At 32.3% G+C, this 23,284-nt stretch overlaps 1 protein-coding gene and 2 long non-coding RNA genes across 4 annotated transcripts; 1 reads left to right on the top strand and 2 right to left on the bottom strand.

Moving 5' to 3' along the window:
- Positions 1-4,855: 4,855 nt before the first annotated feature.
- On the bottom strand, positions 4,856-6,115 carry LOC123900165. 2 transcript variants are annotated; one of them, XR_006805819.1, is made up of 2 exons: positions 5,927-6,115; positions 4,856-5,071 (listed from the first exon to the last, which is right to left on the bottom strand). It is a non-coding gene; the product is annotated as an uncharacterized LOC123900165 (long non-coding RNA). The 2 variants fall into 2 exon arrangements; XR_006805820.1 differs by having other exon boundaries at positions 5,995-6,115.
- Positions 6,116-13,704: 7,589 nt separating this feature from the next.
- LOC123897833 lies at positions 13,705-14,737 on the bottom strand. Its single transcript, XR_006805129.1, has 2 exons — positions 14,602-14,737; positions 13,705-14,111 (listed from the first exon to the last, which is right to left on the bottom strand). It is a non-coding gene; the product is annotated as an uncharacterized LOC123897833 (long non-coding RNA).
- A 3,730-nt stretch (positions 14,738-18,467) lies between these two features.
- Positions 18,468-23,065, top strand: LOC123897832 (cellulose synthase-like protein B4). Its single transcript, XM_045948618.1, has 9 exons — positions 18,468-18,805; positions 19,455-19,773; positions 20,064-20,189; positions 20,294-20,410; positions 20,500-20,712; positions 20,799-20,916; positions 21,084-21,268; positions 21,512-21,862; positions 22,255-23,065. The coding sequence occupies exons 1-9, from the start codon at positions 18,549-18,551 to the stop codon at positions 22,795-22,797; spliced, it is 2,229 nt and encodes a 742-aa protein (XP_045804574.1). The 5' UTR covers positions 18,468-18,548; the 3' UTR covers positions 22,798-23,065.
- The last annotated feature ends 219 nt before the right edge of the window (positions 23,066-23,284 follow it).

Genomic DNA, 23,284 nt, shown 5'->3' with positions numbered 1-23,284 from the left:
CCGGCCCCTTAAGGCCCTTTTTACAGCTCTATATGTGGATAATCCTCTACACATGGGGGACCCCACTATATTAACCCTAATATTATCCTATATAATCATCAATCATAGTCATGGTTATGATATTATAACAAATTGAAATTTAATATATGAATTCCCGAAGAATTCAATAAAGATAGTTCCCGAAGAACTAGTAAATTTAATTTATGAATTCCCGAAGAATTCAACAAACTTAATTCCGGAAGAATTAGTGAATTTAATTTATGCATTCCAGAAGAATTCAATAGTTTAATTTATGAATTACAGAAGAATTCAAAATAAATAAACAAATAAATCATGTATTATGAATTTCAGAAGAATTCAATTGTTTAGTTTCCAAAGAATTTTAATTTGTATGGTGAAGCATAACAAACTTTGATTATTCATAAAAATATCAATGGTTATGAATTCCAGATGAATTCAACTTAGAAAACTCAGTTTTTACATCTTCTATAAATTATCTAAGAATTCACTAAATGAAAGTTCATGAAGAACTTAGAAAATCTCAATGTTTATACTTTATGAATTCCAGACAAATTCAACAGTCTAGTTCCGGAAGAACTTAAAAAACTCAATTTTTATTCTATATGAATTCCAGACGAATTCAATGGTCTAGTTTCAGAAGACCTTAGAGAAACTCTCAATTTTTATTATGAATTTCAATAGAATTCAATTGTGATGTAACCCTGATCAATTTTTATACGGAGAACTTAAAATAAATAAATATTTTCAATATAGTTCGAAGAACTTAAAAAGATGTATCATAATACACGTTTTTCATTTTTCTTTATTGCCAATTTGCAGATTCATTTAAGAATTTCTTTTAGACTTTATGATTCCATAACCAATGAATTCACAAATTGATTTGATTTGGCAACGAACCACAAATTGAAATTGAACTGATTTCAGAGATCTTTATTCTTACAATTTAATTAGTTGTGTTTATTTTGGAAATTATTTATAGTACCATAAATAAATAATATTGAGCATTCTGGTAGGATTGCCCAAAGAGTATATTATTTTTAATCATTATGAAGGCTATTTGTAATATAGTTGCTGATTTCATTAAAAATTTATGAATCTGGAAAATTCATTATATACAATATAAGTAAACTATGAGTCCCGAAGAACACATAGTATATGATACAATAGAGCTATGAATCAACAAGATTCATTAACAGTACCAAAAAGAAAGAGTGCAAGCATTGAAATGCACTAGAAAATTTGATGCTTAAAATATAGTATTTGTTAAGCTATGATTATTGATTTTCATACAGAAAATGTTTATCTCGCTGATTGTGCAACAATGCACAATAAATTATAATTCTCATCTTTGGCAATGAAAGAATCAAATATGTGCACCATATCTGGTACTGTTAAAAATGATTGAAGGCTTCAGAAGAGCTAAAATATTGTTATCTAGAGGAACTCAAGTAAATATTAAGAATGCATGATATTCCTCAAAAACTAATAGAAATTTAATGAGTTTTAAACTATGAGCCGAGAAAAGCCATAGTGTAATGTGTACTTTAACTAAGAATCCAGAAGATTCATAGCACAAATGAACATAGAGCATTATTTATTTGTTTATTTATTTTTTTCAATCAACACTATCCTGCGTCATTCTACAATCATTATTGATTGTAATTTGCAAATTGGTTGATGAATTTTATGTACTATTGAGATATTTCCTGAAGCAAATATTTCATCTAAGTTGTGATCTTTTATCAAAGGATATGATTAAATTGTCCCAGAAGAGCATGATGGTGTATACAAAATTGTTTGGTGGTTCTCCGGAAGAGATCTATGAAATCCCAAAATAATGTCTATGACGATATAGTGAGAATCACACTTGAGGGGAAACATATTGAGAATTCAAGTGTGATTTTAAGACTCTCTTACTTTGAACTCTCTTATTTTACCTAACTATTGGTATCAAAGTATAAAGATAAAATGAGAAAATATGAAAATCTCACAAGGATTCAAATTGCGAGAAAATATTTTTCTAATGGTAAAGTTCTACATATTGAAAAGTGAATATAATTGGCATGACCGGTTAGACCATCCCAAGTCTTATATATGATGCAAATCGAAGAGCATGAATATTCCTTTATGCTGCAAATGTCCTTTTCTATTGAAATTTTATTAGACTAAGGCATGCCTAAAATTGGTTCCAAAGATAAATCTTAGAGAAGGAAGATGGTCTTGATGGTGAGAAAAACTCTCATGAAAAGTGTAGAGATTTAAAATGTTTATACCTCCTGAAGAGGTTTAGGTACCTGTCATTTATGATATAAAGAGATCTCAATCGATTATATCTCTACCAGTTAAAACAAGGAACCGAGAACTTGAAAAATTGTCGACAAATGAGGTAGCACTAACTATTATAAGTGCGAAAATATTGAACCTAAATTAAGGGGTGTGGTTTGCCAAAATATAAATAAGCAATTGCAAAATATAATGATTTTTGGACTTGAAGTCTATACCGTGAAGGTATAAATTCAATCAGGCATATGAGCCTTCGTATTCAAGTGAATTCAAAAACTTCTTTGTACTTAATTAAGTTGAGTAACATATGAAATACTCATTTCATTTTATGTAAGATATGTTTTAACGTACTTGAATGACTCACTTGATAATGATGATTATATGAGAATCCCCGAAGGATTTAGTTTTTGTGAGACATATAAATCAAGTTATTGAAGGAATGACTTAATAAACATGAATAAGTCTTCTTATATACTCGAGCAATAATATATACAGGATGTATAATATTCTTGTTGAATTTTTCCAAATTAGAAATATGAAAATGACAATTTGTTCATTTTAAGACGATATTTGCCAATGAATTTGTTATATTTAAAACTTATGTTGATGATAAAAATATCATCAGGACTTCTAAAGAACTTACAAGATATTGTCATAAGTATTTGAAGAATATTTTGTGAATCATGAAACTTATATAATAAAATGATTCTATATGAAACATTGACATCAATTATGTAATCTAATTATCGTAAGTTCATCAGTTGGCAACAAATTTCTCTTATGAGCTCGAGAAAATGAAGATTACTAATTGATCCTGAAGTACCATATCATAATTCAATTAAAGACACTAACATATTTTGCTATAGTTATACATGTCATGGTATTTTATTTTTGTCTATTCAGCCAACACAAATATTGGAACAAAGTCAAACATATTATTTATACGTTAAAGAAACAACAATATCATCCAACCATGCGAAGATTTTAGCACTACATCAAGCAAGTTGAGAAAGCATTTTTGTCGAGGCCTGTAATTCAACATATACAAGAAATTTGTTGTTTTTTTTATTACAAAAGGGTGGTTCTTATAACAACTCAATATGAAGATAATATCTGACGCACTTCTAATTTGGAGAAGAGTATAATAAAGAAAAGACTTAAATGCAGTTTTGGCCCCCCAAGTTTCACAATTGCTTGATTTTGGCTTCCCACATTTCTATTCCTTGATTTTAACCCCCTAAGTTTCACAATTGCTTGATTATAGCCCTCCAAGTTTCAATTGCTCGATTTTGGCCCCCCAAGTTTACCCTCTTTTGCATTTGCCAGCCCCCCATTGATTTTTTTGACTAAAAATGGCTTATGTGACATTTGTAAAAAAATGTAAAATATGTTTTAAATAAAAAAATAATAATATTTGCTTTTATAAAAATGTATTAATTTTTTTTAATAAAAGGTTTAATAATTATTTCTTATTTAAAAAAAAAAGTTTACAAAGTTTTTAAAAAATAGTTCATAAAATGTTTTTTTTTTACTTTTTTATATAACAAAATTATTTTATAAACTACATATAATAAAAAATATATTTTATAATTTAGTTTTTAAAAAATAATTTGTAAGTTATTTATTTATTTTGAAATACTTATTTAATTTTAAAATGTCACATAACCAATTTTTAATCGATATATTCAACGGGGGGCTAGCAAATGCAAAATGGGGTAAACTTGGGGTGCCAAAATCGAGCAATTGAAACTTGGAGGGCTAAAATCAAGTAATTGTGAAACTTAGGGGGTTAAAATCAAGCAATCGAAACGTGGGGGCCAAAATCGAACAATTGTGAAACTTGGGGGGACCAAAATTGCATTTAAGCCTAAAGAAAATATGACAGATCTTTCTACAAAGTCAACTTCAAGTAAAGCTTTGGAGCATCTAGTACAAAAGATTACTCGGTTTTTATCTCATGTATAATTGTCTTTATGAGGGGGAGACATAAATACTTCTTGCACTCTTTTTCCCTTCACCATGGTTTTGTCCCACTGGGTTTTCATGGTAAGGTTTTTAATGAGGCAGTTTAAATACAAAGGATGTTGTACTTTTCCTTCACTATGATTTTTCCAATGAGTTTTTAATAGTAAGGTTTTAATGAGGCATATCCTACACGAACATCCAAGGGGGAGTGTTATGAATAATTATAATGAATGTCCATTAGTCTGGGCCCATATCATTGGCTCATGTAATCTCCTATATATATATATGACTATGTTACAATGTAAATGATGTAATTGTCAATAGAATAGAATAATATAACAGTTCTCTCTTCTCTTTCTCTCCTTCATCTCCTCTTCTCTATTATTCCTAATATTGTTATTAATTTTATAACACCAACGTTATTATATGGTTTTTTTTTTTTTTACAAACGTTATTATACGGTTAAAAATAGCATAATTAATGAAAAATGCTAGCTATAGGATCTATATATGGCACTAGTTAAGAAACCACTTTTTTTTTTGGGGTACAAACCACTTTATTTAATTTTAAGGATGTTAGTAACGAGTGACTCCAAAACGTTCTTGAAACATTATTTTGAAAGAAATCATTTTACAGTTTCTTCACACATTCATAAGCCCCTATTAAGGTTTTATACATTCACAAATCCCCATTCCCAAGATGTACTTTATTGGATTCTGAATATTGAAGTTGCAATATGGAATTTCAGGATGGAGACAGATAAAATCATGGCATTGCTCAGTTTTTTCGCATATTGATATGCCTGTAACATCAAATTAGAATTAAGGAACGTTATCAAAATGGGGTGAAACAATTTTGAATAAGATATAAAAAGAAAATTTAAAGGTAAATTGTTAGGTATTTGGTTTTTGTTTGAATACAGATATACAAAATTTATTTAAAATTTATATTTATATTTTTTTGAAAAGGAAAAATATATTCATGAGTGAATTAGGCAAAAGGTGTACATATTAATAATTATCATAGGTCTCAAATTCATATATGTGCTAAAATAAAAATAGCTAAGCTACCATGAATCAATCACATAGACTAAATGAAATAAACACAAAAGCTCCTGATGACAGCCAGGCTCTTGATATTAACATAAATTAGAGTTAAACAAATTTTTATAAATAATTAAAGTTTCTTTTTTAATTAGTCTTACAAAAAATAATTTTAGCAAATTTTGGTTTTCTAAATATTTTTTATCATACTATGGTCTATAAGTCAACTCATATGTATACTTTCATATTTTTTAATGAATTTTTGTATTAATATTGATAATATTATAAGAATTTCTACCATAAAAATTTAGAATCTTTGAACATAAGATGAGTTAAATATGAATTTTTAAACGCATAAAATTTAAAAATTTCATATTTAATTCATCCATTATTGCAAAAAATTTAAATTTTGTAAGAGAGATTTCTATAACGTACTAAACATAACTACGAAAAAATTCAAAATTTTGAATAATTGCATGAGTTGAGTTAAATGCAAGGACAAAAAATTGTACGAAAAATATTTGAGGAACAAACTTGTTGAACTATTTTAGAGATTAACAATAAATTTTCAGATAAAATTTTTCAGATTAACAATTAATATTTGAGAGAGATACCAGAATCAAACTAAACTCTCAAGTATGACCGTTCACCAAATTTAGAAGCGTTGATAAAAATTACTTACTGCAGTTTGTTATAGAAATAAATATGGAAAAAACAATAATCATAGCATAAATAAATATATAAACTTTAGCCATGTTTTCTCTTTTATGAATCTAGAAATAGGAATTGGTTGATCATTTTATAGTTTGGAAAAAAGTCTTCTTTTTTTTTTTTTTTTGCTTAACTACACATTTGGTTCCTTGTGTTTATTTTAGATTTTAATTTGGTCTCTTACGTTTAAAAAGTACCAATTTGATCTTTTACGTTTATTTTAGGACCAAATTGAAACCTAAAATAAACGTAAGGGACCAAATGTGTAGTTAAGCCTTTTTTTTACAAAAAAATAAAAAAAAAATAAATGACTTGACCTTTCATAATTCCTAGAATCATAATTCTTATTTAATGTTTATTTGATGTATGTAAAATATGTTTGTCTCGTTAGCTCATTTATTAATCACCTGACCTTTCATTATATTCTTTTATTTCTTTTTTAGCCCTTCATAATAGACAAGAGAAAATCTAAAAATAAAATTAATAAGATTGAATGATGACAAAAATATGACCTTTCGTTTAGTATCCACCATAAGTCAAGGGGTGAAAATTACATGCTACTATATTTGAAAAAAGTATTATGCTCTGCTAGGATTTCCTTCCAATTAGTAAGGTTCTAGGGTTGCATATACTTCATGCCAACATATTTGTTTGTTAAAAGTCTTTACCTTGTTTTCTGGACCGGCTAAAGTCCAATACACATCGGGGCCCAACATAATGGGATAAGAATCACACGTGGCTCAAACGACCACAGAATGGATCAAACACAACACAGATATAGGACTATCGCTCCTAACTTCTAGGAACGTGCTTATAGCAAAAGGACAATCCATGTGTTATATGTGGATGATCCTCTACACATGGGGGACCCCACTATATTAACCCTAATATTATCCTATATAATCATCAATCATGAACTCTACCAGCTGAATTATCTCCATCAAAGATATTCATTCCTGAACAACCAATTCAGTGGCACCCTCTGCGAGCTGATTTACTTAAGAAAATCAAATTCAAACTCATTTCCCCAAACCCAACCATTTTCCCTTCACAACCTCATATCTATACTACTAACATGACCGACTCAACTTCAGCAACCACCACCCTCACAATCTCTAGCAGACCTCTACCAGAAAAAAAATCCAAACCCTACAACTACCCTTGGGTTTGTAGACACATATCTCGTAGATGGAACCCCAAACGAAGGTTTACCACTCATTATCACAATAGCCAAACACGACGTTCTTAGAGTAATAGTCGACCAAGGAAGCTCTTTTGACATTATGTACCAAAACCTATTCACCAAACTTCAACTCCAAACAAATCAATTACAACCATACAAGGACGAGCCATTAGTTGCATTTAACAGAACCACAACACAACCAACCGGATTTATTACGCTACCTGTTGTCGCGCCGCAAAAAACGCTTATCGCTCGAAATGACTACATAGTCGCCACCGAACTTTATTTATTCCCTAAGGAAAAGGAAAATATCAATAAAACCTTGAAACAATGGAAAGATGGTTGTCACAACCATTTCCGGGTTTCGGAGTCGATTATGCAAGGGGAATGTATTAGCCCCCCTCAAATCCGTTTTATTCAATGGGAACCTTCTCATTAATAAGTGTTAAAAAGTGTTTAATTTTTTTGCATGCTTTTTATTAATTATTTACGGAAGGGGGAAAAAAGTTTTATATTAGTGTGATTGACAGGATGTTGAATCATACTCCTATGTATTTCCTGGTGAAATGGGAAACTCAAAGCCTCGTAGTTCATGATAAAAATATTTGTTTGTTGGCTGATTTTAAGGAACAACGTTTGGGTTACATTTGAGTGGTTAAACGTAGCTTGTATGCTTGCACGTGGGAGATTTAAGTGTTTGTTTGTATCACGTAGAATGGATAAACATTGTACATTTTATGGAAAGAGATTTTATTTTTTATTTAATTTTTTATGCGCAAAAATTAGTTTGATGCGTTGAGTTATTTTTAGATGCGGAAGACGAAAAATTTGTCGACAAAGCATACCTAGGCCCCCGATCGTTCGAGAGACAAACGAATGTACATTCGGTAATCCCCTTTTTAATCCAAGGTTTTTTTTTATAATTTTTTTATATCGAAGACGAACAATTTGTCGACAAAGCGTACGCTAAGCCCCTGATCGTTCGAGAGGCAAACGAATGTACATTCGCCAATCCCCATTTTAATCCAAGGTTTTTTCATTGATAATTGTTTATGTGGAAGATGAACAATCTGTTGACAAAGTGTACGCTAAGCCCCCGATAGTTCGAGAGACAGACAAATGTACATTTGCCTCAATCCCCCTTTTAATACAAGTTTTTTTTTAATTGTTTATATAGAAAACGAACAATCTGTCGATACGCTAAGCCCCCGAATCCCGATCGTTCGAGAGATGAACAAATGTACATCTGCCGGTCTCTTTTCAGTCCGGACTTCATTGAGAAAAAGTACCAATATGAATTCCTTCTTCATACTCCCTCCGTCCCAAAATATAAGCAAAAATTGGTCAATGAAAGTTGATGTATTTGGTTTAAAATTTAGTCCAGATACATTCACTTTTGTTGACCTCTTTTTCCTTATATTTTGGGACGGAGTAGTATAATTTTATTAGTAGTGTTTTAAAGTAGAATAGAATACAATGAACCAATATTTTATATAATTCATTTGACTTTGAGTTTTAAGTTTAATTGTATTTGCTGCGTAGTTTTTGAATAAGTACTTCTAAATTTAAAAATTGGGTTAATGATTAAAATATTTGCTGCGCTATTTAAGAGTTAATGAGGATTATGAACTAAATTCTATTGAGAATTATAGAAAAGGATTTTTTTTTTAACAAGCCAAAATGAGATATATAATAGTCTTTTAGCACAAGACGTGCCAAGAAGACTAAAACAAGGTTACAAATAGAGTCAAAAATACAAGAACCAAAAGAAACTATACAAGGCCCAAGCAAAGCAAAGGATTAGACCACCAACTATGGCAGTTCAAAGCTAAAGTGCTACTCGTCGCTTTCAACCACCTAAAAGAGAACGTCTTGATCTTATCCAACATATGATGCACTGAATTTGCTGAGCCTGTAAACAATCGATGATTTCTTTCTGTCCACACAACCCAAACACAAACAAGCCATACAAGCTGCATGAAAGAACGTCGATCTCTAGAACCACCTGCTGAATCCGTAAATTGAACAAAGTGTTCTGGAATAGTCTGAGCAATCACCGAAGAAGAACCAATCCATGAGCTGACAAGTGACCAAAGAGAACCAAGAGAGCTGCAATAGAGGAACAAATGCTGAGCCGACTCAACCTCCCCGCAACCAGAAACACAAAGATGCGCCTCCGTAGATAGAATCCCTCGAGTGACCAAGTTTTCTCTGGTAGGTAACCTGTCCCGCAAGAGTCGCCAGGCACAAATGGAAACCTTCAAAGGAACCTGACGGTGACAGATAAGACCTGACGCAGCATCCAAAGTAACATCATCCTGACTCGTCATGAGATGATAAGCACCACGAACCGTGTAACCGTCATCCAGGTCAGTTCGCCACTGCCACCTGTCTGACACATGATCCTGCAAAGAGATGGTAAGTAGAAAAGCTTGACACTCCCCAAACATCTCCTCCTCCCACGCCCTCAACTGACGTCGCCACTCCCACGCCTCCCCTCCAACCTCCCACCCACGCATAAACATCTCATCCACTGAAGCCGATTTATTTTTTGCCAGATCAAACAGCCTCCTGTACCGCTCCCGTAACGAGATACCATCCACCCAGGGATCGGTCCAAAAAAAAGTATCTGACCCATCTCCCACCTGCCTCACAACACACTCCCTAAACCACCCTCTCCCTGCCTCCCCTCCACCATCCCGAATGCGCGCCAACTCCCTCCACCATGTCGACCCACGCGCTCCACCCTCACATAACCTACCTCTCTCAACCCCATAACGTCCTGCCAACACTCGAAACCACAAACCCTCTCTATCCACTAGCATCCTCCAACACCATTTGCCCAGCAGGGCCAAGTTGAACTCCCTCAACTGCCTAACCCCCAAACCCCCATACTCCTTACGCAAGCAAATAGTATTCCAATTAATCCAAGACACTTTCCTAATATTCTCACTTCCCCCCCAAAAAAATTTAATCAAAATAGATTCAATAGAAGAGATAGTACCTGAAGGAGCTTTGAAGAAAGAAAGAGCATAAACAGGCAAAGATGTTAGCACAGATTTAAGCAAAACTAAACGACCACCAATAGAGAGAAATCGACTACTCCAACCCGATAAACGATTCTTTAGACGATCCAAAACCGGTTCCCAAAAACATAAGCGCCTCGGATCACCCCCAATAGGCAGGCCCAAGTAAAGGAAAGGTATCTTCCCTACTTTACAGCACAAAGCTGACGCCGCCTCAACTAACCAAGAATCAGGGATGTTAACCCCAACCAGCATGCTTTTGTGAAAATTCACTCGTAAACCAGACATAGACTCGAACAACACAAGGACCGCCCGCAAAGCCCGGACATTCGCCCAACTCTTAGTCCCCATCAACAGCGTATCATCAGCAAACTGAAGATGCGACACCGACACTGGTGCAAGCTCGCCCACACTGTACCCCGTAAACATATTGCGCTCCACCATAGCTTCCATCAGCACATGTAAGCCCTCTGCAGCCAATAAAAACAGGAAATGATTGTCTAAATTAAATGATGCAATTGCTATGTAATTAAAGTCACTTTGCAAAGTGAAAGATTTTAGGACCAACAGTCCATACATCTGAAGATGTAAAAGTGATGAGATACGAATTGATTTCCGTGTGAATAGAAAATGTTGAAATACAAATATTAAAAGCTTGACTTTTATTCAAGCATATTGGTAAAAGTTTGCCATTGAATGAGAAGAGAAATATCCACCTGAAGTGAAATCAAAATTCTTCTCTTCCTTGATTAAGTTTATTAACACATGGAAGATTCAATTTATTTGAAAAATGTGTTACGATATATTTGTATGGCTCGCTTGTTAGTGTGGACTATATAAAACTCCTTGAAGGATTTAATTTTCACGAGACATACATTTCAAACTATCGAAGAGATGCCTTAATAAAATGAATAAGTCACTTTGGAAATGAATTTGTTATATGATGACATAAACTCCTGAAGAGTTCTTGAAATCTATTAATTAAAGAAAAGTTTGAAATGAAATATATTTGATATTAACAAATATAATTTGTTGTTACTTGATGTGAACAAAGATCATTTCATGTCTCAAGAAAATGATCAGTTACTTGAATTGGTCTTGAAGTACCATAGTTTAGTTCCGTTGAACACTATTGCATTTTGCTAATTATGTATATGATGATATCAATAAACTCAAAGATATTGGAACAAAGAAAAGTACATAATTTGTATGTTAGAGATAATCCATTTATGTTGAAGTTTTAGCACCACATCCAGAAAGTTCAAAATGCGGATTTGTTGAAGTTTGTGATTCTACACATACAAGAAATTTGAAGATAATACTACATCAACAGCTAATTCAGAGAAGAGTATATTAAAGGAGATAAACAGATCTTTCTACAAAGTCACCGTCAAGTAAAGCTTCTTATCAACTAATATAGAAGATTCATTGGTCTTCTTCATCTCATATATAATTGTTTTCATGATATTACGTTAGAGGGTGCTCCGTTATTTGATTACTTTATTATAGCATATGTTTTTATGTGATTTTTATGGTGTGCGTAAGTGATATGGGGTGCGTAAGTGATATATGCCTTATGATGCATGAGTTCATTTTCTTGTTGTTAACCATTGATTTATTATGCCTTCTGATTTGGTGAATGGGGTTATCATTGGTGTTCTTTGATCGGTGATTGGGGTTATCATCGGGGAGATCATGTCTCTAAACCGGAGTAGCTAGAACAAGATCGTTTTGATTATTTACTCGGTGTCAGTAATTTTTAGTGTGACTAACCTAGTGGTGATAGGCGTACATACATTCGTTGGGGGTACTGAACTTTAATACCCAACGGTGGGGTATTGTGTCCAATGGTAAGACATTTTACTCTGCGGAGCGATGATATCCGGATTATTTATGGTGCATTAGAGTATCTTATAGACTAACCTTTAAGATTAGTGAAGATTGGAGAGTGTAACTATAGTGTCGAGTGATTGATATCTACTTGTTTCAATATTGTTGATAATTTATGAGCTTTCAATATGTATATATGCATGCTTGATGATGTTTTCTTATGTTTTGGAGCGACCCTCATGTATAATTTGGCCAGATTAATTATCAAGTAGATCTGAGTGTGGTGACGTGTAGTTGAGGCTCCGAGATTGAGGATATTGGTGATAGTGTACTTGAGAGATTCTCACAAGCGTCCATGCTTATGACCAGCTATAGGATTGGGTGTTTGGATAGTAAAAGGCCAAGAGTCTCTTGACTTGGAAATTTAATTTTGAGTTAGAAATTAAATTAATCTCTTGTAATTATTGCTATTTTGATTTATTACTTTTGAGAAAGTTATTATAAGATTTAATAATTATTTTTATTAATGAGGTTTGTTATTTTATTTTGTTCCTTAAAAAAAATGATGCGTCTTTTCACTTAAAATTTCGTTCATTAATGTCTCGAAAATCTAGATGTTACAAAGCCCATGAGCCACGCGCAGGTTGCAGATCCAAAATCCATATTTTCCTTCCGATTTCTTGCAAACTAATTAAGTAATCTCCTTCACCAGGTAAGTTCCTCTTATTTTATTGCTAAAAAGCATCACAAAGACCCTAAATGTGACTTGAAATATCTAAGATAACACAAAACTTAATATAATATCCATACAAATCTCTTTACAAAAATAATAAATTAAACATACTTTTTTAAATTTAATAAAGTTCATCACAAATTTATTCATAATATAAAAGTCTCTTTTATATTTAATAACTAAAGATATTTAAGTAATTTTCTTATTTATGAATTGTGCCGCACACAGAAAGTCCATGCGCCACACTCAGGTTACAGACTTCAAAGGCCAACTTCCATCCAACTGCACTACGTGCAACCCCTTGCGCTACGCGCAGGTTGCAAATCCAAAATCCATATTTTCCTTCCTGTTTCTTGCAAACTACCATGTAAGTTCCTCTTATTTTATTGCTAAAAAGCTTCACAAAGACCCTAAATGTTACTTGAAATGGCTAAGATAACACAAAACTTAATATAATATCCATACAAATCTCTTTACAAAAATAATAAATTAAACATACTTTTTAAATTTAATAAAGTTCATCACAAATTTATTCAGAATATAAAAGTGTTTTATATTTAATTACTAAAGATATTTAAGTAATTTTCTTATTTATTAACGGGTTCAGATATCCGCGTGTGTGGATACCATTAAATCTGCATCTGTATCCATTAAGTAAATGGTAGTTAAAATATTTATTTATTTTATCCGCGGATATCCATTAAGTTATCCGCCCCATTTTTATGACGGATATTCGTGGTTACGGATATTTTTGCCTTCCGTAACAATAAGAGTAGTTTGCACTCCCTAATTCAAATTTATGACTCCACGACAAACTTAACAGGACATTATATATTTCTAATAATAAACTTTTGCATACATTCTTGGCAAAAAAAAATAAAAAATTCATACATCAAAGAACTTTAAAGATCAGGAAAATTAAAATATGTGTGAAATAAATCATAAAAGAACCAACATTATTATATGGTTAAAAATAGCATAATTAATGAAAAATGCTAACTAGTATCTATATATGTGGCACTAGTTAAGAAACCACTTATTTTTATTCTTTTTGGGTACAAACCACTTATTTAATTTTAAGGATATTACTAAAGAATGACTCTAGAATGCTCTTTAAAGATTATTTTGAAAGAAATTATTTTATGGTTTCTACACACATTCATAAGCCACTAATTAAGGTATTTATGTACATTCACAAACCCCATATCCCAATATCGACTTTAAACCTTCCACAATATTGAAGCTGCAATTAAGAACTTTAGGTGGGAAACAGACCAAATCGTGACAATCCTCAGTTTTTTCGCATAAGTGTAGGCCTGTAACATCAAATTAGAATTAAGGAACGTTATCAAAATGGGGTGAAACAATTTTGAATAAGATATAAAAAGAAAATTTAAAGGTAAATTTTTAGGTATTTGGTTTTTGTTGGATATCGATATACAAAATTTATTTAAGTTGAATATCGATATACAAAATTTATTTAAAATTGAAATTTATATTTTTTTTGAAAAGGCAAAACTAACTGAAAAAATCACTTGAAACCTAAAATAAACGTAAATGATCAAATTGATATTTTTTAAACGTAATGGGCCAAATTAAAAACTAAAATAAACATAAGGGATCAAATATATAGTTAAGCCAAAAATAAATTTTGAGATATTTGTCAGAACCAAACAATTATTTAACCCTATAAATTAATATGAAATATGATACGGTTTTTAATATTTGAGAGAGATACCAGAATCAAACAAAACTCTCAAGTACGATCGTTCACCAAATTTAGAAGTCTTGATAAAAATTACTTACTGCAATTTGTTATAGAAATAAATATGGAAAAAATGATAACCATAGCATAAATAAATATATAACCTTTAGCCATATTTTCTCTTTTATGAATCTAGAAATAGGAATTTGTTGATCATTTTATAGTGTGGAAAAAAGTCTTTTTTTTTTTTTTTTTATTAACTACATATTTGGTTCCTTATGTTTATTTTAGGTTTTAATTTGGTCCCTTACGTTTGAAAAGTATCAATTTGGTCTCTTACGTTTATTTTAGGACCAAATTGAAACCTGAAATAAACGTAAAGGATCAAATTGAAACCTAAAATAAACGTAAGGGACCAAATGTGTAGTTAAGCCTTTTTTTTACAAAAAAATAAAAAATAAAAATAAATCACTTGACCTTTCATAATTCCTAAAATCATAATTCTTATTTAATGTTTATTTGATGTATGTAAAATATGTTGGGTTCTGCTAACATGTGCTCTAAGGGCACATTTTAAGGTGCATTTAATTAACTAATATCCCATTTAATTTACTTCAAAAATAGCAATAATTAATTTTATTAATTAAAAGATATGGTTCACTATATTTATTACCCTTTTAAGAAAATTGCATAGACAAAATATAATACTTGCCTAATTACAAAAAACAAAAAAAATAATACTTGCCAAATACTTGATGTATGATCACGCGCTTGGTCAAATTTTATTTGTTACAAAACTTTTCTTTTTAAGTGAAAAACAAATTATAGTAAGTATTATAAAATTCTAAAACATATTATTAGCAATTCAAAAGCTACAATAGTACTAACAATCGTTACCATTACAACATAATACTATAATACTCGATTTTGTTCACCGAAAAAAAAAACAAAAAACACAAGTTAGCATAAATCAAGTATTACCTGGAGTACTATAAGCCTGATTGTTAACAAACCAAGAAAAAATTTGATACATATAATTATGGTCGTATTACTAAGCGCGTGATAATAAATCAAATTTGGCAGCATATCATATTTTGCATTTTCAATTCTTTTAAATAGGTAATAAATATAGTGAACCATATATTTTAATTAATAAAGTTGATTATTTCTATTTTTGAAATAAATTAAGTGAGATATTAGTTAATTAAATGCACCTTAAAATGTGCCCTTGAGGCACATGATAGCATTTGCCAAATATGTTTGTCTCGTTAGCTCATTTAATTAATCACTTGACCTTTCATTATATATTTTTATTTCTTTTTTAGCCCTTCATAAATAAACAAGAGAAAATCTAAAAATAAAATTAATAAGATTGAATGATGACAAAAATATGAACTTTCGTTTAGTATCCACCATAAGTCAAGGGGTGAAAATTACATGCTACTATATTTGAAAAAAGTATTATGCTATGCTAGGATTTCCTTCCAATTAGTATGGTTCTAGAGTTGCATATACTTCATGTCAACATATTTGTTTGTTAAAAGCCGTTACCTTGTTTTTTTGACCGGCTAAAGTTCAATACACATCCAGGCCCAACGTAATGGGATAAGAATCACACGTAGCTCAAACGAACACGGAAGGGATCAAACACAACACGGATAAAGGACTCTCGCTCCTAACATCCAGGAACGTGCTTAATTAAGAAAATCAAATTCGAACCCATTTCCTCAAACCCAACCATTTTCCCTTCACAACCTCAGATCTATATAGGGATGGCAGGAAAACCCAAACTCGATAGACCCACTGAACCCAAATCCAAGTCAACGGACGAAACCCGAGTTGACTGAGTTTGGGTTCGGGTGGCACCCGAATATATGGATGTGGGTTTGAATAGTATCAAACTCACACCCGAAACTCATTCACCCACCCGTTTATATATTAAATTACCTATTTACCCCTATGTATTTTGCTTCCTTTTAAGTTTTTGAATGTTCTATTGGTGCATGTTGTAGTGATGATAACATTTTATGAATTGTTTAGTAAAAAAAAAATATTTTGAAATATATTACCAAATTATGCTACATTTTTCATTTTATCAAATATAGTTCGGGTCGGGTTTGAGAAGATAATCAATTATGCGTGTTCTTGTTACGGGTTTCGGGTTTGGGTGAAAATACCCGAACCCACCAAGTGTGGGTGTGGGTGTGGGTGTGGGTTTCATTTTCCCACCTGAACAACATTTGGGTTTGGGTGGCATCCGAATATATGAGTGTAGGTTTGGGTAGTATCAAACCCGCACCCATGGACACCCATTGCCATCCCTAGATCTATACTACCAACATGATCGGCTCAAGAAGCTCTTGTGACATATGTACCAAAATCTATTCACCAAACTTCAACTCCAAACAAACCAATTACCACCATACAACAACGAGCCATTAGCTGCATTCAACATAACCACAACCCACAACCAACTGGATTTATTACGCTACCCGTTGTCGCGCAACAAAAAACGTCGGAGCGTGTTATCGCTCGAAATGACTACAGAGTCGCCACCGAACTTTATTTATTCCCTAAGGAAAAGGAATATATCAATAAAACCTTGAAATAATGGAAAGATGGTTGTCGCAACCATTCCCGGGTTTGGGAGTCAATTATGCAACGGGGAGGTATTAGCACACCTCACATTTGTTGTATTCAATGGGAACCTTCTCATTAATTTTAGTGTTAAAAAGTGTTTAATGAGCAAAAATTAGTTTGATGCGTAGAGAATGGGAAGAAACATAGGTCTAAGTCTAGGCCAAAGGGTGATAGTGGTGGCAAGTTCAAATGTTATCATTGTCATGAATCGGGCCACTTCAAGAAGGATTGCCCTCAGAGAAAGGCCAGTGATAGTTCGTCGGCTCAAATTGCTACTAGTGATGAAGGTTATGAGAGTGCGGGTGCACTGATAATTACAAGTTGGGAACCAGAGAAGAGATGGGTCATGGACTCGGGGTGGTCTTATCGCATATGTCCAAGAAAGGAGTACTTTGAAACTTGGAACTTAAATAAGGTGGAGTTGTCCGTCTCGGTAACAATAAGGTGTGTAAGATTCAAGGTATGGGTACTATCCGACTCAAGATGTTTGATGATCGTGATTTCCTTTTGAAGAATGTGAGGTATATTCCTGCCGAACTTAAGAGAAATTTAATTTCCATAAGCATGTTTGATGGTCTAAGGTATAGCATTAGAATTGAACCCATGGTTTTAAGAATTTCTCATGGTGCATTAGTAATTGCTAAAGGGTCTAAAAATGAAATGGTCTTTACATTTTAGAGGGTTCCACTGTTATTTCTAATGTATTAGTAACTAGTGTTGAAAATGTGGACATAACTAAACTATGACATTTGAGGTTGGGTCATGTTAGTGAAAGAGGTTTTGTTGAACTAGCTAAACAAGGTTTTCTAGGAAAATAAAAATTGAGCAAACTAGATTTTTGTGATAATTGTACTCTAGGCAAACAACACAAGTGAAGTTTGGGGTGAGGGTGCATAAATCTAGTAGGTCATTCGAGTATGTTCACTCGAATCTTTGGGGTCCAGCGTCTGTTTCTACGCATTCTGGAGGTTCATATTTTCTGAGTATTATTGATGATTAGTCTAGGAGGGTATGGGTGCACATTATTAATAATAAAAGTGACACTTTTTAAAAGTTTAAAGAATGAGATACCTTGATAGAAAATCAAAAAGGAACTAAACTGAAAGTTTTGAGAACTGACAATGGGTCTCAATAATATATCAAATGATTTTCAAAAAATTTTAAAAAATTTATGGATGATCTATATGATATAAACTTTTAATCCAACAGTAAATTTCGTAAAATTCATATTCGGTAGATCACCTGTCCACGGTGGACCACTAGCATTTACCGGTTAAAATATATAGTTTTTGACAATAGAATAAAGTATTACTTTTTTTCCTATCAGTAACGGAAATGTCAGTCAGAGTCAGCACACAGCAGTAGCACTTCTTTCTCTGTTCACTCAAGAATTTCTATCAGTTACAGAATGGCGCTCAACCAAGAAAATCTCCCTCTTTACGAAAAAACTTGGCTCAAACGTAATTTTCAAAGAGCTATAGATATCTTGATTTTACTTCTCTTATTCTCTCTTCTTAGTTACCGTCTTTTCTTCTCCTTCTTCACACTTCCATGGTTTCTTGCTTTCTCATGTGAATCTTGGTTTACTTACACTTGGATTATTCTTCTCAACGCCAAATGGAGTCCTGCTGTTACCAAGACATACCCAAACCGTCTCCTTCATCGGTATGTGTCGCGATATTCGATATTTGATTAAATTACTGATGCAACTTAATCAAGAATCTTGATGTCAAGTCTTACACTGATTTAGTATTGCTATTCAGTTCTGTTAGTAACTGTTAATTAAACAACTACATGGTTAGTTAGATAGTTTTTTAAGTGTTTATTGCTGCTGTTCAAATAAGTGATTAATTATGTTTAATAGATGGTTAATAGATATATTAGATATCAAATTGAAACGCATCAACCATTAACTAGCATAACTTATTAATCAGAAATTTTGATATAGTTAAGTTAACTATAATTTTGCATGTGAAAATTGTGGTCAATCACATTCAAATTTGTAGTTAATTAAGTTATGTTGGTGATTATTGAGTTGTATATATATTAATCATCTATTAAAATGTAACTAAATGCCTTTTTTTTAGTTATGTATCCTGATGGCCAGAAATTCCACTATAAGTAGAGCGTTCGGAGTTCAAACTCCAGCTCTGGATATATAATGTCATGTCCCTATTAACTGAGCTAAGGTCACGGGGACTAACCAACTTCCTCTTTGAATTGCATTAACCGCTTCTCTTGTTAATTAAATTAGTCTCACTCTCAGAAGTCTTGTGCTAATTCTTATGCTAATTAATTTTTAATATCCTAATAGAGTACCGGAGCTTCCGCGGGTGGATTTGTTTGTGACAACAGCAGATCCTGTTCTTGAACCACCAATAATCACAGTGAATACAGTGTTGTCATTGTTGGCACTTGATTATCCAGTTAATAAGCTAGCTTGTTATGTTTCTGATGATGGTTGTTCTGTTTTTACCTTTTATGGTCTTTTGGAAGCTTCCAAATTTGCTAAGTTTTGGGTACCTTTCTGTAAAAAGTATAATATTCAAGTTAGAGCACCTTTTAGATATTTTACTGAAGTTACCAAAAGTGAAGATTCACCAGAATTCAAACAAGAATGGTTACAAATGAAGGTAAGTAAAATAATATTACTCTGAAATGATTAGTACACTATTTAGCATCGACACTTCAAATTGAACATGTGTCAAATCTCTGATACTACACGACACTGACACATGTGATTAAATTTAATCAATTTCATTTTCTCAAATTAATACTGATTCTTATGTGTCATTGTTAAGTGTCATGTTTAGTGTCCGTGTTTCATAATTGATACATGTTAATGATCTTATGAGATAAGTATCTATGTATCTAGCTTTGAACATGAACTGTTTGATGAATTGTCTCTTTGAGTTTTTTGCAGGATATGTATGACAATCTTAGCCAAAAAATTGAAGATGTGACCAGAAATCCAATTTCATTCCAATTTGAGGGAGAATTTGCAGTTTTCTTGAATACTGAAAAAAGAAATCATCCCAGTATAGTTAAGGTAATAAATAGAGCCATAATTACCTCATTCCTAGGCGACGTAGGACTAAGTACTTATGCTTGAATTCTAAACAAATCGTAAAAGACTTACATTACATGTTGCAGGTTATATTGGAGAACAAGGACGGTCTATCTGATACATTGCCTCACTTAATATACGTATCAAGAGAGAAGAGGCCAAAGTATGAACACAATTACAAAGCCGGAGCTATGAATGTGTTGGTAATTTCACTGATTAATATTTAGTACTGCAAAATACTAGTTCTCATTTTCGGGGATCTGTTCTCATTTTTCTTAATTGAAATTTGCAGACAAGAGTTTCTGGGTTGATGACAAATGCTCCCTTTATGTTGAATGTTGACTGTGATATGGTTGTGAACAATCCCAAGATTGTTCAACATGCTTTGTGCATTTTGATGGATTCTAAGAATGGAAAAGATGTTGCTTTTGTTCAATGTTTCCAACAATTTTACGATGGAATAAAAGATGACCCTTTTGGAAATCAATGGGTGGCTGGATTTGAGGTTTCTTCTCAACTTCAAATGCATCTATCACTTCACTCTTATAGATTTTTGTGTTATAAAACAAGTTTTGTTTTGTTTTAATGCAGTATATAATAAGGGGCATGGGAGGACTTCAAGGACCTTTCTATGGAGGAACAAATACCTTCCATAGAAGAAAGGCTATTTATGGTCTTTATCCTGATGAACTTCAATATGGAAGAAAAGGTTACTTATTCATTGTGCTATCTTCATTTAATTATTTCATTTAGCCTCCTAAATAAGCAGTTAATTACAATATGTTGGAGTGATTATATATAAAGGTAGTATCACAATTAATAGTTGATTCCTATATGATAATCAAAAACTCGCTTATTATTTTGTATCTTCAATAGGAAAACTAGCAGAAAAGATATTAATACAGCAATTTGGAAGTTCAAATGAGTTTGTCAAATCAGCCACACATGCAATGGAAGAGAGTGATTATTCTACTAATGGTATTAGTCTTTCCAATTTTATTGAGGAAGCGATCCGAATATCTGATTGTGGATATGAATATGGCACTGATTGGGGTAAAAAGGTAAGCTAGATAAGCAAATCAATTTTGTTAATGAGAAAAGGGGACATGCCCTGATAGTGTAAGCTAGTTTTACGATCACGACTAATGCGAATCCAACACTTTGTAGTTATTTTTAAATTATGGTTACAAAGTGAGCTATCTCATGAACTCTCATTCGATGTTGATCTAAAATTATTTTATATTGACGGTGCATCTCCAACAAACTCTTTGTTAATTAGTTTTTGTGGATTTTGGAAACTTTAGATGTGCTGGTTATATGGATCAATATCAGAGGATGTACCAACTGGTTTGAATATGCAAAAAAAAGGTTGGAGATCAGAGTGTTGTACACCGGATCAAACCGCTTTTACGGGCTGCGCTCCCGGAGGATTTCTCACTACAATGATCCAACAAAAGAGATGGTCTTCAGGCCTCACTGTTGTCTTCTTTAGCAAGCATTCTCCTGTTATGGGCATACTCTTTGGTAAAATTCAATTCAGGGCAGGCTTGTCTTATTGTTGGCTTACCAATTGGGGATTGCGTTCTGTCTTTGAAGTTTCTTATGCAGCCTTGGTTGCATATTGCATAATCTCCAACACCAGTATCTTTCCTAAGGTTAGATCTTCACATTCAATTTCTAGTACCCAGTTAAATTAAATATTGAGGGTTTTTTGGAATAGTTTATTTAAGCTTATTTACTGGCATAAGAGATTGCTTGTTAGAGATTATGAAAACATCTTATAGCTTATATGAAAAAAGTTTGACTTTATTTTAACTTTTTTATATAAATAATTTATGCATAAGTACTTATGTGGTAAGCATTATGCTATAACCAATTAATTAAGTTATTTATCCAAACAGGTTCTTGCTTTAATGACTATGCAATGAGTATAAACAAATTATGCATACATTTAATTACAACACATCATATATCTCTGAAGATGCTTTAGAAAATAATATAACAAAGTGACATATCTTGATATTGGATGCATTTTGTCTAATTCCAGGGACCTGGGCTATGGATTCCTTTGACTCTTTATGTGATCTATACTATACATACTCTACAAGAGTATCTATCAAAAGGGTTGTCATTAAGATATTGGTGGAACAATCAGAGAATGATTACAATAAGATCAACAAGTGTATGGTTTATTGGATTTTTAAGTGCCATGGTTAAGCTCTTAGGGATATCTGATACAGTCTTTGAAGTAACACAAAAGGAAAATCCAACTTCTGGTGCTGCTGCTGCAGATGATGCAAATGCTGGTAGGTTCACATTTGATGAGTCCCCAAATTTTGTGATTGGCACAACCATTTTGCTTGTGCAATTGACAGCACTTGTTGTTAAGATTTTGGGGGTGCAATTAGAAGCTCATAGTGAGAATGAGTGTGGAATAGGTGAGTTGATGTGTAGTGTGTATTTAGTAGTATGTTACTGGCCATTTCTGAAAGGGTTGTTTGCTAGGGGTAAATATGGGATTCCACTGTCTACCATTTTCAAGTCAGCACTGCTTGCTTTTATTTTTGTGCGCTTTTGTAGAATTGTTTGATGGGGCTATAGTGGAATTTATATGAGATATATTTTTATAGGAGAAAATTCTCACTTGAGATGTAAGGGTGAGATTTGGTTGGTGGATCAGATTTTTATTTTTGTAAGAGATATTGATCATGTCTAAAAGTTATGGTGATAAATTTTGTAAAAAAAAAAATGTATGATAAGAAATAGTTATGTGTGAACAATACTGCGAGCTTTCAAATAATTGTGTTTAAATTATGAACGTTGATGTGATAAATACAAAACTACTTTTATAAAATAAATTCATATAGTTGTACCCTATAATATTTCACATTACGTTTACACTATGCTTATGAACATGATATGGACTATCTTTTCTTTTCTTTTTTTGACACGGGACTATCTTTCTTTAAGAACTCAAAGAGTACATTAAAAAAACTAAATTAAGTAGAAGGTGTGCATAAAAGAAAAAGAAACAACATTTAGGTATGGTTTGGCTCACTGTTTTAATAGCTTTAAAA

The sequence above is a fragment of the Trifolium pratense genome, linkage group LG7, assembly GCF_020283565.1.
Source record: "Trifolium pratense cultivar HEN17-A07 linkage group LG7, ARS_RC_1.1, whole genome shotgun sequence".
In the NCBI taxonomy this organism is placed as follows: domain Eukaryota; kingdom Viridiplantae; phylum Streptophyta; class Magnoliopsida; order Fabales; family Fabaceae; genus Trifolium; species Trifolium pratense.
The sequence above is the reverse complement of the archived record's forward strand: the minus strand, read 5'-3'. Positions and strand labels throughout refer to the sequence as shown.

Coding starts and splice junctions, on each gene's coding strand:
- LOC123897832 (XM_045948618.1), top strand. CDS start 18,549: ATGGCGCTCAACCAAGAAAATCTCCCTCTTTACGAAAAAACTTGGCTC. Junction 20,190..20,293: donor ATCATCCCAGTATAGTTAAG/GTAATAAATAGA, acceptor TACATGTTGCAG/GTTATATTGGAGAACAAGGA. Junction 20,713..20,798: donor AATGGGTGGCTGGATTTGAG/GTTTCTTCTCAA, acceptor GTTTTAATGCAG/TATATAATAAGGGGCATGGG.